The sequence below is a fragment of the Fusarium tjaetaba genome (assembly GCF_013396195.1).
Source record: "Fusarium tjaetaba strain NRRL 66243 chromosome Unknown NRRL66243_c0000139, whole genome shotgun sequence".
In the NCBI taxonomy this organism is placed as follows: Eukaryota; Fungi; Ascomycota; class Sordariomycetes; order Hypocreales; family Nectriaceae; genus Fusarium; species Fusarium tjaetaba.
The window spans coordinates 47,341-61,044 of NW_023501335.1; the positions used below are offsets into that span (position 1 = coordinate 47,341).

The window sequence follows — 13,704 nt, forward strand, 5'->3', positions numbered from 1 at the left end:
AGCTTCTTCTTCTTCTTCGTTGCTCTCTCTTTGTGCCAGAGTCTGAAAGCCCTCTGCTGGTCAATGTAAACATCGTTCCCGTTGAAAGACTGTATCACAATTGCGACTCAGGCTCTTCAGTAACGTCTTCAGGGACGTTCTCTACTATACGTCTTCGTCTCGTGTACCGATGCTGTAAGGTATCGGTACTTCTATCCAAGTGTGTCGTCCCCCGACATAGACTACCGCCTCCGAAAAGCTTCTAGCTCCAGTCACAGCTTGCACAAGCTCTCAACTCAACTCAATTCGATCCCATTGTTCATTCTTGCCAGAATTCATCCTATCCTTTCGATGAATGTTGGAAGAGTGCCGAGCTAAACTCATTACCGACAACCACAATCACTGCACACTGTCCATGGCCATCGCGATAACGTCGCAGGACTGCTCGAAACTCTATTCGTTTGGAGCTGGAAATTCGTGGGAGAGTACATCGCCCGAGCTTCCCATGATTGGCGTTATGTCTTACCACTATCCACCACTCTCCCCTGTCGACAATGAGATGGGTATGCCACCCCAAGGCTTCATGCCTTCCTATACGCTTCCTTCTCAACAACTCTCTTCCATGACGATGGCCGACCCTCATGCCCCATCACTAGGCCAAGATCATGGTCTGGATATGAAGGGTTCCTACTCAGCACCGAACAATGCCTCCTTACTGGCTTCCGAGGCAGAAGAGCAACAGCAAAACGGGAACTTGGGGGAGAAGAAAAGAAACAAGCTGGGTTACCATCGTACTTCGGTGGCTTGTGGTAGGTCTAGGTCTGCCAATACATGAGTGTTCTCGTCTTAACTTGTTTTCACAAGGTCACTGCCGGCGCCGAAAGATCAGGTGCATCACGTCACCTAATGATACACAAGGACGTTGTATCAACTGCATTCGTTTGAAGAAAGATTGCAGCTTCTTCCCTGTAGATCAGGCATCGATTGACGATTCACGAAGCAAGCCTACATCGAAATCTTCTACAGGTCCAAAAGGAAGCTCGGCAACCTCGTCTCCGGCAACCCCGGTCAGCAATCCAGTTGAGCAGCCCAAGAAGACAAAGCCACCGTTTGTGCCATCGTCAAAGAGACCTGTGCCAATTGCAGTTCCCAAAATTACAGAAGCTGAAGGAGTCAAAGGGTTTCCACCTCAAACAAAAGGTTAATCGATGATCATCAGTGCTTTATAATGCTAAGCTAATTCATAGTTGCAGCTTCAGAGACTTCACCTACAAGTTTGACATCCCCGGAAGCGGGAAACCAACATCCTGCCGGCTGGATAATTACAGCACCCGAGCAAAGCCCAACTTCGTCCTCGAATCTGAGTACTCCATGGCATACATATGCCACAGGATCTCCGATGAGTGCGCAGTTCTCTCCATTTACCTCGGTGAACCACTCCCCATCTGGATGGCCCCCTGTGAACTCGGAGCCAGTACCCCAGGGTGACATGGACATGGCTTGGGGTCAGTTTGCACCACCAACACGGTCCATGTCATACGGAGGAGAGCCTCTGTCCAGCAACCATCCCTCCCAGTACTCTTTAATGGCTCCAGGTCGACAATTCGAGCGAAGGCCATCCGCCCTGTCCGATGCCTATACGACTTCTATGAACGCTATGGTCCCTGGATTTGATAGCTCCAGCATGAACACAGCGGTTCCGTTCCCACCAAACGCGGTGCCTGCGACCAACTACCCAGCATGGAACCAAACGCAGGCATATCCTGGATACACATATGTGAAGAATCCAGAGACGTACGGGGATGGTTGGTCTCACGAGAGGGGGTTACAAGATCAGCAACTTCAGGGAACCTCTGGTCAACAGGCCATAAATAAGGCGGCCATGAATACATATCAAACCCAACGATAATGGTCTACAGCACAGAATATATCTTGGGCTTGTAATAGGACGAGAATGGCTTAGGGAGGCGGCGTTGATGACTTGCTCAGTCCGTCCAGTGATCTGAGTAAGACCTATAATGATATATATATCCTATTTTGGCGTTAATCTGTTGTGTCACTGTGAGCTGACGAATGGGCTGTAACCTTTTGGGTCTCACTTTACCTTATAATCCAGTAATCCATACTTGTATTATTCCCCAAAGCAACCTCGTAGGCTAAACCAGCCTCGCTCCGAATGCTTCTTCTTATGACGAAAACATATACGTTTTTCAAACTCTCCTAGTTTTAGTTAATGGATTCTGATAGCGGCATCAACCCATCAGCCTGTCGTTCTAAACATCGAATCAAAAGTCTTGGCTATGTTCCGACAACTATATATAGCTTGACATCTGTCTATGTCCAAGAGCAATAGAGAAATGGCTGCATGTGTGAGTATAAGATAGAGTCTGAAATGTTATTCGTGGCTTATAGGCGACGGCTGTCTCCCTATCCATTCTAAGTAGCTTTCCCATCTTCGTTTATGTAGCCCTGAAGATAACGAAACGAGACCAAGCGCACATAATACAACCCGCTCGATAGAGAAGTTCTTATCCGTATGATGTGAACCAATTAACATCATCAGTCCAGAAAACCAGGAGAGCGAGCAAAAGCTGAGATGAACCAAGCGAATCCTCGTGTCACACTGGCCAAACGCGCGGTCATGGGTGATTGACCATTTCCTAGAAGAATCATGTGATTATCAGCTTAGTTATTGAGAGTATATATGGGATGAAGGTAATTATTCATTCTGACTAGAGGTATGTATAAGATAAAGTGTTCATTTTGATATGCCGTCTTGTTCTATCTTACTGGGATATTGACGAGATTTACATAAACTTGATATCTGTGCTTTAGATCTACTAAACTTGTATTAATAAGTGGCATGCTCAGTGATAAAAAGATTTCGAATGTTTCAAGTTAATATATCTGCGGCAACAGTTGGGGTGAGTTCCGTTATTATACATTCTCGGGCTCCTTCAGAGCTAATATCTCTTTACCTTCCCTCTGAAAGGTGAGGACCTACAATGAAGAGAAATAAGCCGCAAGCAGTACACAGAAGGGGAGAATATTATATGCTTCAAATGTGCAAGGTGTTAATTTTCTAAAGGGATTCGATGATATCTTGGAGATATCCAGGTACTGCGTCGCATGGGAACAGACCTGGTATTTCTTGATAACCTAGACAGTGAAAAGTGACTATGAAACTAGACGCCACGTCAAAACCATCAAAGTTACATACGCACTCAGGCTCAGCATTGTCAACAGCAATACACTATTCCCGCTTGTCCTGAATTTCCGCTTCAGTGACCCATCCGGGGATTCAGAAGTAAAGAACTGGTTCTGGCCTTCGTATCGGCGGTATATGGCTACTATCATTACTGCGACCCCATACACGGCAAAAAGGGCACCGATGGTATAGAACTCTTGGGTGAATACTTTGAGGATGATAAGGGCGAATGAGAACTGGCCGAGAGCTGTGCGGACATAGGCACCTTCAAAGGTACGCTGAGCTGCTCTGACCTCAACGAGCCTGTACATGTCAATGTCAGCAAGGTGCATCGTTTTTATCTCGTTTGTTCCAGACGCGGGCAATAACATCTCTTAGTCCTCATATGACATAGAATCTATGTTGATGGCTCCGCGGCGAATCCTGTCTCAGTGGTACTGAACTTACTCTTGTGTCGTCAATACAACTGAGCGTGCTCTGTGGAGGCGGAGGTGGAATTGATCACCGGGGTGAGGCTATGTTCAAAATACATTCTCAGCATCCAAGACTAATATATTAACCTCAACTTCGGCTACTAACCTGGAACATGGTAAGCGTATTGGCTCCTGAGAGTGCGAGCAACTATCACGCGGGCAATTGCTTGAGATTCTCTGAGTGTTGTGTATATAGAGACGTAGGTAATTTGATGGGCGGTTATAGTCCCGAGCTTCACGAAGATGCAATTCAGTCTCGTTCTTGCGTGAAGATGGAAGAGCTGAGGTTGGGGAGCTCAATTCCGGTTTAGCGGCCGGGAAATGTCATGGGTGCCGCTCCCACGTACTGGTCACGGGTAGGCACACTCCTTGAGCATTTGACCAGTTCATTCTCGACTTTATCGTTCGTTATTGATATGATATGAATTGAGGCTTTTTCGTCGGGGCTGATGGATGGAGGACGCAATTGAGGTATTTACTTATATCATGTCCATCGCATGTCAACACAATAATAATCTATGTAGGGAGTTGGCTTATCCACGTCGTACGAGGTAATCGGGATCATCACGTTAACCAAACGTCACGTGTACACAAACTGAAGTCTTTGAATATGTTCATAAATCAACCTCTTAAATTATCATTTATAAACGAAGAGATTCCAAGTCTGACAATGAAGTTACAGTCCCACTGCGACCCTACGAGTCTCTTATCATAGAAGAGCTGAACCCTTCATCGTTCGTCTGGAATGCACTACCAGACATTCAATCCACAACCTCACATGATCAAAGCCGCCTTACGCAGCAACTAAACAAGCTTTTGGGCTCTGGCACCTTTCAATATGACACTACACAGTCTCAAGCTTAGGCCAGGGACTTGATTGCTTGGCCTTGGCCATGCAGTTCGTCGACTTGGTCCCCATCCAATCCATTGCGATTTTGACCGCTTCAAGTTGCACAATAGTCGTCCAGTCGGGATCGTAACAAACCACATGACAAGACCGCGCAGATAAAAATAAATAAGAAGAGTCTTACGAGGCTAGACTTCAGACCTCGATTAAGAGGGATAATAGTCTTAGGAGCAAAATCCCTTACAGCGAGATGAACCAGCAAATAACAATAATCAATCTCCTCTCGCGACATCGCAGTAAGACTTGATCACGTCAGGAAGCAGCATGTTAACTTTTAACTGTTTTGTCCCTCATTTTCAGGTATCTAGCTAGGGTACTCCTCATATCAAGTGATGAACAAGTAAAGCCACTTTTCGCCAGCCATGTGCGTCTTCCACGCTGCTCCGCCAGCTAGATTTACATAAAGAATCGCAGTGCCAGTCTTCCATGGTACTGCGACATTGCGGCCTGTGCCTATTACGTACAAGGTATAAATACATTCCAGGCCTGAGGGTAATATGTAGTTCCCATCTTCCCAGCATTTCTCTTGCGGGACGGGTTTGTTTGAATATGTAGTGAAGAACAAAGAAAAGAGGTGAACCATTCCCGTTTTGTAAGGTCAGGGGGTATAGGTGCGACAATATGCGCAGGTGGGATGTTATAGGTAGGTATCCATGATTCTAGGATACTGGTATCAAAAAGACTGTCGAATAGGGTACCGAGTAACAGATGCGAGTCATGCTATGCCTGGCCAAGGTATGGCTTCGGTAAAAAGGGGTAATTCTGTGTCCCCGGGGGTGAAGCCACTGAGAGGCCGAGACATCTGGTATCGAAATGTCTATTGCGAACAGCGCCACAGTCGTCAGGAAAGCTTGCTCCCGAGACATGTTTTAGAAGCCAAAAATGCAAGTCCGGAAATCGCCAAAGCAGATGCAGTCGAGAGAAAAGAAAAGAATAATGCGCGCCCTAATGCAGAGTAGGAGTAATGTTGGCTCCTTGGTGAATGAGGTTCCATCGTTGGACCATGTAAAGCGTGAAAAGTTGAAAACCATGAATGGGTCTGTCTGCTGATGCGTAAAACGTAGAAAAAAGGAAATTAACAGTCGATGAGTGAGAACTCGTGTCAGTGATCTTAAAGCGAAGAAGTCGTTGCAGTCGTGGTGGTGCTATGAGCATGAGAATGATTAATCGTAGTGAAGATTAGTTGGAAGGACAAGTTGTCGGAGCACATCAAATTACAGCGCCGCGGTCGGATCGGCCGCTGGATTCATCAAAGCGGATGGGGTAGTATGAAGAATCCCCTTGACAACATTGTTGGGAGGAGACGATAGAGAGGAATGACCATAGACCTGAAGGAGCAGACAAGGTGAGACCAGCACCGATAGAGTCGAACTCTACCACGTGCAAAACAGACCAAGTCGTAAAGATCATAAAACGTCTAATAAGAGGCCATACGGCGAGCATGTGATCGATCGCCAATCATGGGGGAGGCACCAAGGAGGGAGATTGGTGCATGGAGAGTTCGTGACTGAGGTCTGCTGGGAGCAGTTGGTGACTCGTCCACACAAGGCTCACGTTGACCAAAAGCAAAAGTCGCGGCACGGCTGAGACCTTTACGAGATTTCAATCGGCCCATCTCGCGTTCGCAAGTGCGCTGGTGAGCCTCATCGGACATCTCAACGTATTCTTGAGGATAGCAACGGCCCCGGTGTTCGGTGAAGAAGCCCGAATACCCACCGTCTAGAATGTAGACTTCGGGGTATGTAAGTTTTGGGTAGAATTCAGCATTCACAGTGCGGTCCTCAGATCGAACATGGCGAGCCATCAGGGGGGCACGGTGGGCTGAATACTCGCAGTGGAAGATGAGAAGTGTCCGTCCATCCATAGGAGTCTGGAAGAGCTGATTTGTGAGCAGGTCCTTGTCATTGTAGTTGACAGCACCGTCAATGTGGCCACCCTCATATTCATACTCAAATCGGCAGTCGATCACGATCTTCTGGTCGAAGTGGGAGCTGTACTTGCCATCCAAGACGTCGACGAGTGTCTCTCGAGTAATGCGAGGAATGGTATCGGTGGGATCTTCCAAAAGGAAATGGGGGAGAACGGGCTCTTGAGCCTCCTCCACATCCATAACCGATTGAAGCGCGGAAGAAGTAGTCTCCTCTCCCTCTGAATTGCTCTTCATTATGTCAGCAGGATGCTCGAACATGCTTAATGACCGACGGAACTGCTTTCGATTTCTGAGAAAGGGATTGGACTGTCGCCGGGAATGTGAGTTCATGGAAGGAGAGCCATTGCTGCGAGAGCATGCATTGAAGTTGAGGAATTGGGGTCTAGCGCGGCCGATAGAAAGACCGGGGCATGGACTGTTGGCAGACGCGGGCCTGCGCTCCTGAGGTGGTGATGTCGACTCGAAACATTCGCTGAGAGACAGATTGGAGCTGGTATGATTCAGGCGAGAGCCAGCACCGAAGCGGAACGGAGGCAGCTCCGTGTCAGCCTGGCGACTTGGTACGGCCGTGGTACTGAAACCCTTCATCCGGGTTAGGGATGGTCTTCGTGGGACAGCTATTCTGCGGTTTCTAAAAGACGTCAGTTGAGGTTCCAGGAGGAATGTGGGAATATGAGACTGACTCAGCCATGATGGGCTTGGGAGGTTCCAAGGAAGACTGCCGAGAGATAGGAGCCGGCGAATCAAGAATCATTTCGTCGTCAGCGGCTGGTGTAGACCCCGGAGTTGGAGAAGTTATCTCGAACTGGGTGAAGAAAGGTGCCTTGTGAGGCAGAGGTGATACCTCCATTAACTCCTTGAGCTCGGCCAGTGGGGCAGGCGACGAGGATGGTAATGGGGGAGTTGTGACTGAATCTATAGGAACATGCCAATTAGCCACGAGGTTCTTTGTTCTAGACCTTGTTGGTCGTGCTCACCTCGACCTTCCAAGCTGCCCATCATGCCAGCCGTGAAGAGTGCTCTTCTGGGAGTGGGGAACTGAGGACTTGAAGTATGTTAGCCAAGACACTGTAAAACGATTACCAGGCGCCGTAACCAACCTCGAATCGCTGTCAAGTCGGAAGTTCTGGGAAAGATCAGCAGCCAAACTCGCAGCGGGCGAGGAGCCTCGTACGTCCTTGACGTTGAAATAGTCTCCAGAATGCTTGTGCATCTGCTCGCGAAGGCTCATGCTTGCAGATGTGACAGATGATGTAGAGTAATGAGGGTGCCCGCGAAAGACATCTCGACTACCCCAACTAGGGAGCATTGACGGGCGGTGTAATGCCGCCAAAGGTGAAGAGGCTTCCATTGTGAATGATGGTAATGAAGCAGCAGGACGATTCGAGGGAACCCGGGTTTAATCGAGTTCTGTCGAAGCACGTCAGCTACTAAGAGCTACTCGATATCGAAGACACGGCGATGGAGTATTGAAGAGGTAGTTCTGCAGTAAGTCAATGCTGCAGTAACACCTCTGTAATGGTATCGAACGAGCGTCTGGGCAAATGGCCTGAAGCCAAGGTTTGCACAGGTTGAATTGTATTAAAATCGGCTCGTGGGCGAACCAAGTATTAGATGGATGATGGGAGATTAGCTCGTGGCGGGGTTTCGACGATAGCGTGTGACGGCGGTCGTTATACTTGTTCGAATGACATTTGAAGGAGGGGCGAACAAGACTCGATAGAGACGTAATCGTGAATACGTCCGACGACAGGGAGAGTCGTCGCCGTTACGATTATGAGGCAAAGAGTCTAGTTGAGTCGAAAAGACGTCGAGGTCTTAGTCTATCTCGAGAGGGATAGAGATGGTTAAGCTGATCCAGACCAAGTGCCAAATTGACCAGGGGTGGGCGTTGCTGGGCGGATGGCAGAGGACCAAATCGCACAGGTCTCAAATACGCACAGTACAGTACAGGGCAATTGGATGCTAGTACCAAGGAAAAGATAAGGTTACTGAGTACCGTAATGCTAAAACTAGCACACCGAGACGAGACAGAAAGCCTTTTTTTTCCCCAAGAACGAGAATTGAATTTGCGCCGGGTTTTCCTGTCTTTCAATGCTTCCCCCTTATTCTCTTTTTTATATCGATCACTGGTGAGAACCTGTTCGATATCCGAGGGTGGGCTTCGAGTTCAGGCTAGTTAGTGCTGTTTGTTGGCTGGATCGAATAAGGACTGATATGGGTGTCCAATCGATTGGAAGAGCGAGCGGCTGTCTAAGTTGGATATAATAAAGATTGCTAGCCGTAACCGTGTTTGCCTTTTTTGGAGAGACTGTCGGACGGGATGGGTGGGAAAGGGGAGCAAAGTGAAGATGTGAGTGCGGGAGCTGAAGCCTTTTGAATGGATTCAACCCAAGCCCAGTCCAGGCAAAGGCTTGTCTGGTTGGAGTTTTTTCCCAGGCGATTCCCACCAAGGTTGTTAGGGGTGATTTGGGAGCGTGCTGGGGCCTTGGGGTCGCTGGGGAGCACCGACTTACAGTGGAGTTTAGTGGGCGAAAGCTGCACGCCCAGTGCAGTCAAGGGAGAGAGGTGTGAGGGTGTGAAAGGGGCGTGTCGAGCCAAGTCTACCAAGATCCCACATTGGATAGATGCCGTGCCTTGGGTGGGCACCTCACTTTCACATCTCACTTGCACGCACCTTCAGGGCCTCAAGGCAAGGCACAAGGTACCGGGCAGCACAACAGAGCTCCTCCCGTAAGTCGTTTTACGTCCTGCAGCAGAGGCCTGCACTGCTGAAGCAAATCATATCTCTCGCCAGTCCCTCCCCCAGCCGGTCTGCTGCCCACTTACCAGGTATCTATCGATGCTGAATGGACGTCGCCCCGGAGGACAGCGCGCGGTTGCTCAGCGGAGGTGGGGATGTCACTTTGGACCTTTGGGGCTATCCTTGTCCTGGATTCGTCAGGCGCTTACAAGAACAAGGCCAGGGCATTATAGGCACTTTACGTATGTAGTATGGTGGTCGAGCAGCACCTCAGTTAAGCTACCGTGCGGGAGCTTGTCCTTGGCCAAGGCAGTGGAGGGCAGACAGGGCAGAGCTATGCTATGTTTGTGAAGCTGTGCCTTGAATTGGATGATATGCAGTTGAATTTGGATGTTTTGCATCAAACTTGGTTCTGCCAGACTTTGCTAGATTGGCAGACGAGATAATCTTGTTTACTTTCCTGGAATAACCTTTTGATAGCGTCTTGGGTAAGGCAAGGCATCCTGATTGACATTTCATGTCTTTGGACTCTGTCATGTGCATTCCCGGCTTCTAGAGCTTCCATTTATCATTATGGATCCCGTCCATTGCACAGACATAAACCAGGCCAGTTCCAGTTCGCATAAAGAATACCACCCATAGAGTCATGATAAATTAAACAGTTGTCGATGAATACTCGACAAACTTCCATGACAGCGATACCTACCTAAACGCCATCTAGTTACTAGTACTGTCTCAAGCTCATATCGCAAGAGATTCAACTCTTGGCTATTGGTAGGCCATCTCATCGTCTTTTTTCATCTCGATTTAGCACAGATATATCGACAAACTTGATCCCATTGCGTGAATGATCGACCGTTTATTTTCGACACCCATCCATTCCCCCGGTCAGCCTTGACGCACGCAACACATCCAATCGATGGATATCTTACACAATTGCTCAATGCGTTTCTCTATGCCATCAGCCATGCACCGACCAACCGGGTTACATCATCGCCCTAGGTTAAGAAGCGGTGAGGGCATCGACATGTGTAATAAAGTATATCGTGACCCATGCGTCCTCCCGACCCGCGATGCTGGATATGTTAATTCAACAGCTGGATCCATGACCATGCGTCGACCCAGTAACCTGAATGAGAAGACAAACAGGAGATGAGTTATCACGAGAATGGCGACAAGAAAAGGAGAATCAAATATTCCAAAAGCATGGATACCGTTGCCTGCATAAACGTTGAACAAAGAAATTCGCCCTGCAGCTGAGACTTTGTTGAAGCCATATTGATTTGATGGACAGTCTCAAAGAGATCACCCTCAAAAACAATCCACAATATTAAGCCACCTAAAAGGGTTCAAATATACTAAAGTGGGGGTACATAATAGTATACTTCTCTGTTTCCGTAACAAAATACCTATTGCTAAATTAATTGAATGGAGATATACAGTCAAACGCAATGCTTTTCTAACGTTAGATGTCCGTTCTCTTGCTCTTTGAGCCAAAGCTGGTCTTCACGCCAATCAAGATCCAGAAACACCACTTCTCAATCCGGAGCCTTTTGCAAGCCTCATGATGAAAGACTGAGCACTTGACTGTGATCAATCGAGTCTGTCTGTATTGCTGTGGCTTGTTGCGGCGTCTAATGTCCTAGCCTTGTGCCAAAAACCGCTGTCGCTTCGGGATTGGATGAACAACCTCGAGTTTAGACAATAATAAGTCAAGTTCACGTCAGCTCTTTGTCGGTTCCCTGACGGATTGTCGCTCCGCCAGAAACAGCGGCTCCAGTGGCGTGAGGAGCCCGATATAACTCAGACAAAGGAACCGTGAACGCCTCTTGTCTGAGAATCTCGATGCTCGTTGGCCACCAGGAACTCGGAACTACGACGTGCCTCCGCGACTCGGTTGAGACAGCGACAGCAAGAGTGACACTGGCGGTAGAGGTTTAATACGGATGTGTAAGATGTGTCAGGTCGGAACGTAGAAACGAGTCAGAAGAATAGAGTGATTTGTGAGCCGACTGTCCTACGGCTATGGATACAGCTTCATTCTCACCGTAAGCTGTCTCTCCCTGCGTAGGTGAATCTCCCTCCCTTGGGCAACACCGGTGTCAAAGTCCGTAATAATTTCCATATTTCGTAACCAAAAGTTCAATCCAGCATCTTTGTAATCACACTATTAAGCCTGTGTCTCGGATGAAAAAAGTAAAAGGCCCCAACGTCTCCATTCTCCTGCTCCAATTCAAATGTCAAAATGTCGCCTCCCTTTCTTTGGTGCCGGGTCTTTATTCTGTGCTAGGCATAGCACTCAGCTTTTGGCACCTGGGGCAGGCATTTCCCATGTCGATACTCGCACAATTGACAACCGTGCTGCTGGTCTTTATTCCGGGGATCTAGCATTGGAGCTCCAGCTGTATGTAGACGTACGTGCCTTGAGTGCCCTGAAGCATGACGTTAACCGCCCACTGGGATCTTGGTCCAAGTTACGTCCAACCGCCAAAACCGGTTCTTGTTGTTTTGAAAAACTGCCTCGACTGTAACAGAGCCGCTCTTCGACCCCTGGTCGACCTCGACTCTGCACTGGACATCTAGATATCCGTCCTTGTCACATTTACAGCCCTGTCCGCTTGCCTCGTGTGCGCTGTTGTTTCAATGCCTGGTCTATGCTTATGCTAAATGGGATGCTACCTTACTGTGTGTTCACTTATTATCCCTATGCTCAATGCGTTCATCATCGTGCCCCAGGAACTTAGCAGCCTCGGCGTCTCTCGGTTGCCTGGGCCCCCTGTCGTCAACTGGGGGATGTTCCCTGTACTGGGTTCCTCAACTATGTATGAAGCCGCCGGCGCCCGTTGAACGCTCTTGAGAATGACGCCTCTCGAGGCCTCGAACGTCTTTGCTGAGGAGCATGTCCTTGTAGAGAACACTCCGCTTACACAGGCCAGTGGCTAAGCTAAGCTCAGGTTCAAGGCAAGAGTCAATCAAAGCAGCTCCGTCGAAATTGAAAGAGGATAGAGCCATCTGTCTATGTGAAAATTCAGGGTCCTTTTCTTCTTGTGAGACAGTCACACTCCGACTAGGGCCCTTGTTCAGAAACACAGCGGTTCCACAGCGAGCACGACGAATGACAGTAGTGAATTGGCGATTCAGCAGACTCAAAGCGATTCCTTATTCAGCCTGATGTTGTTCTCTATTTGTCGAAAGGGCAAATTCAAGCCATCGGGGCCCAGTGCAATTATAGCATGGAATCCTCCGAGAGACATATCCGCATTCTCAGTATGAGATGAATCGCGACATTTGACTCGACTGGACTGGGTTGAGAATTACATGACATGATGGTTCCTGAGTGAATGCAAGGCATTGCGAGTTGTGCAAGGTTACGATCAATTAACGCGGCGTTGTTGGGTCAGAAGCAAGATCCAACCCTTGTCTAGCCCGATGCTAGTGTCCAGATAGAGAAGTTGGAGACAAGCTACAGAGGCAACTCCATGGATGGATGAACAAGCGAGGTGGGGGTGAATAGAGAAGGGCCCAAAAAGGGCAGTTCATGCTTGCAATTGCAGCTCAGCCTTTCGCGTCGCCAACTTACATACATGCATCCTACATACTGTACTGTACATACGACTGACTTGCAGTAGGAGCCAGGTACCCGAATTTCCTGTTGCTGGTCAGGTCGGATACCCAATGCCTCGTAGCTTGCGAATGGGATCGGTACTGCATGAGCATTGTGATGTTGCAAAACATCCAAGATTTAAATTCGGGTTTGCAGATCAGTCCAAGTCTGTCCGCAATTTTGCTGCAGACACGGAGCACATACCTATCGGACTTGATACCATTCAAAGATGATCGTAGTACTCCGTACTTTTTCCGAAATATGCCCAGCTTCTGCAGGATGAAAGCGGCTTCCAGACTTTCCATCGCAGGTATTTGGCTTTACTCAATGTTGGTCACCCACGTGTACATGACAGCGCGAGGAATGCAGACAGTTGGGCGACAGCTATCATGTGAAACCTTCTGAAGACTCAATACCCGCATCGATTTCGAAAGGCTGGCCAAGGGACCAGACCCTTGAATTCCTTCGGGAGGCGTTTCGTTCCCGGGCTCTGAGTGCTGAGTACGATTTTGTGTGGGCATCAGCTGACGACGGACAACATTCTCCAACAATAGTCCCCGAGCAACTTACATTGCTCTCTTCCGAGATGGGAACCAACACAGCTAACGTTAGTAGAACAGGTTATCTCGAGGTTGTATTCAGCGCTATCGATGGCGACAGCACCTTAGCAGGTGTTATTTGCGCGGGGTCTCCGACGCCAAGGTCAGAAATCCTCTTACACCTAACGTCCCCCACCCAAAGACAGGCCACCCCTACAGACTGGCCACCTTACACTAACAGATAAGAAAAATAAAAGATTTTATAATAAAGGTTATATAAGCTTATATAAGCTAAAAAAGCATTTATTATATATCTATTAA

At 48.3% G+C, this 13,704-nt stretch overlaps 2 protein-coding genes across 2 annotated transcripts; one reads left to right on the plus strand and one right to left on the minus strand.

Annotated features, from left to right (window-relative positions):
- Positions 1–394: 394 nt before the first annotated feature.
- FTJAE_7052 (uncharacterized protein) lies at positions 395–1,888 on the plus strand (the record flags this gene model as incomplete). Its single annotated transcript, XM_037353729.1, has 3 exons — positions 395–788; positions 844–1,179; positions 1,227–1,888. 3 exons carry the CDS (start codon positions 395–397, stop codon positions 1,886–1,888), a joined length of 1,392 nt encoding a protein of 463 aa, XP_037205877.1.
- A 4,096-nt stretch (positions 1,889–5,984) lies between these two features.
- FTJAE_7053 (m-phase inducer phosphatase) lies at positions 5,985–7,848 on the minus strand (the record flags this gene model as incomplete). Its single annotated transcript, XM_037353730.1, has 4 exons — positions 5,985–7,128; positions 7,181–7,412; positions 7,475–7,542; positions 7,598–7,848. The coding sequence occupies 4 exons, from the start codon at positions 7,846–7,848 to the stop codon at positions 5,985–5,987; spliced, it is 1,695 nt and encodes a 564-aa protein (XP_037205878.1).
- Positions 7,849–13,704: the final 5,856 nt, after the last annotated feature.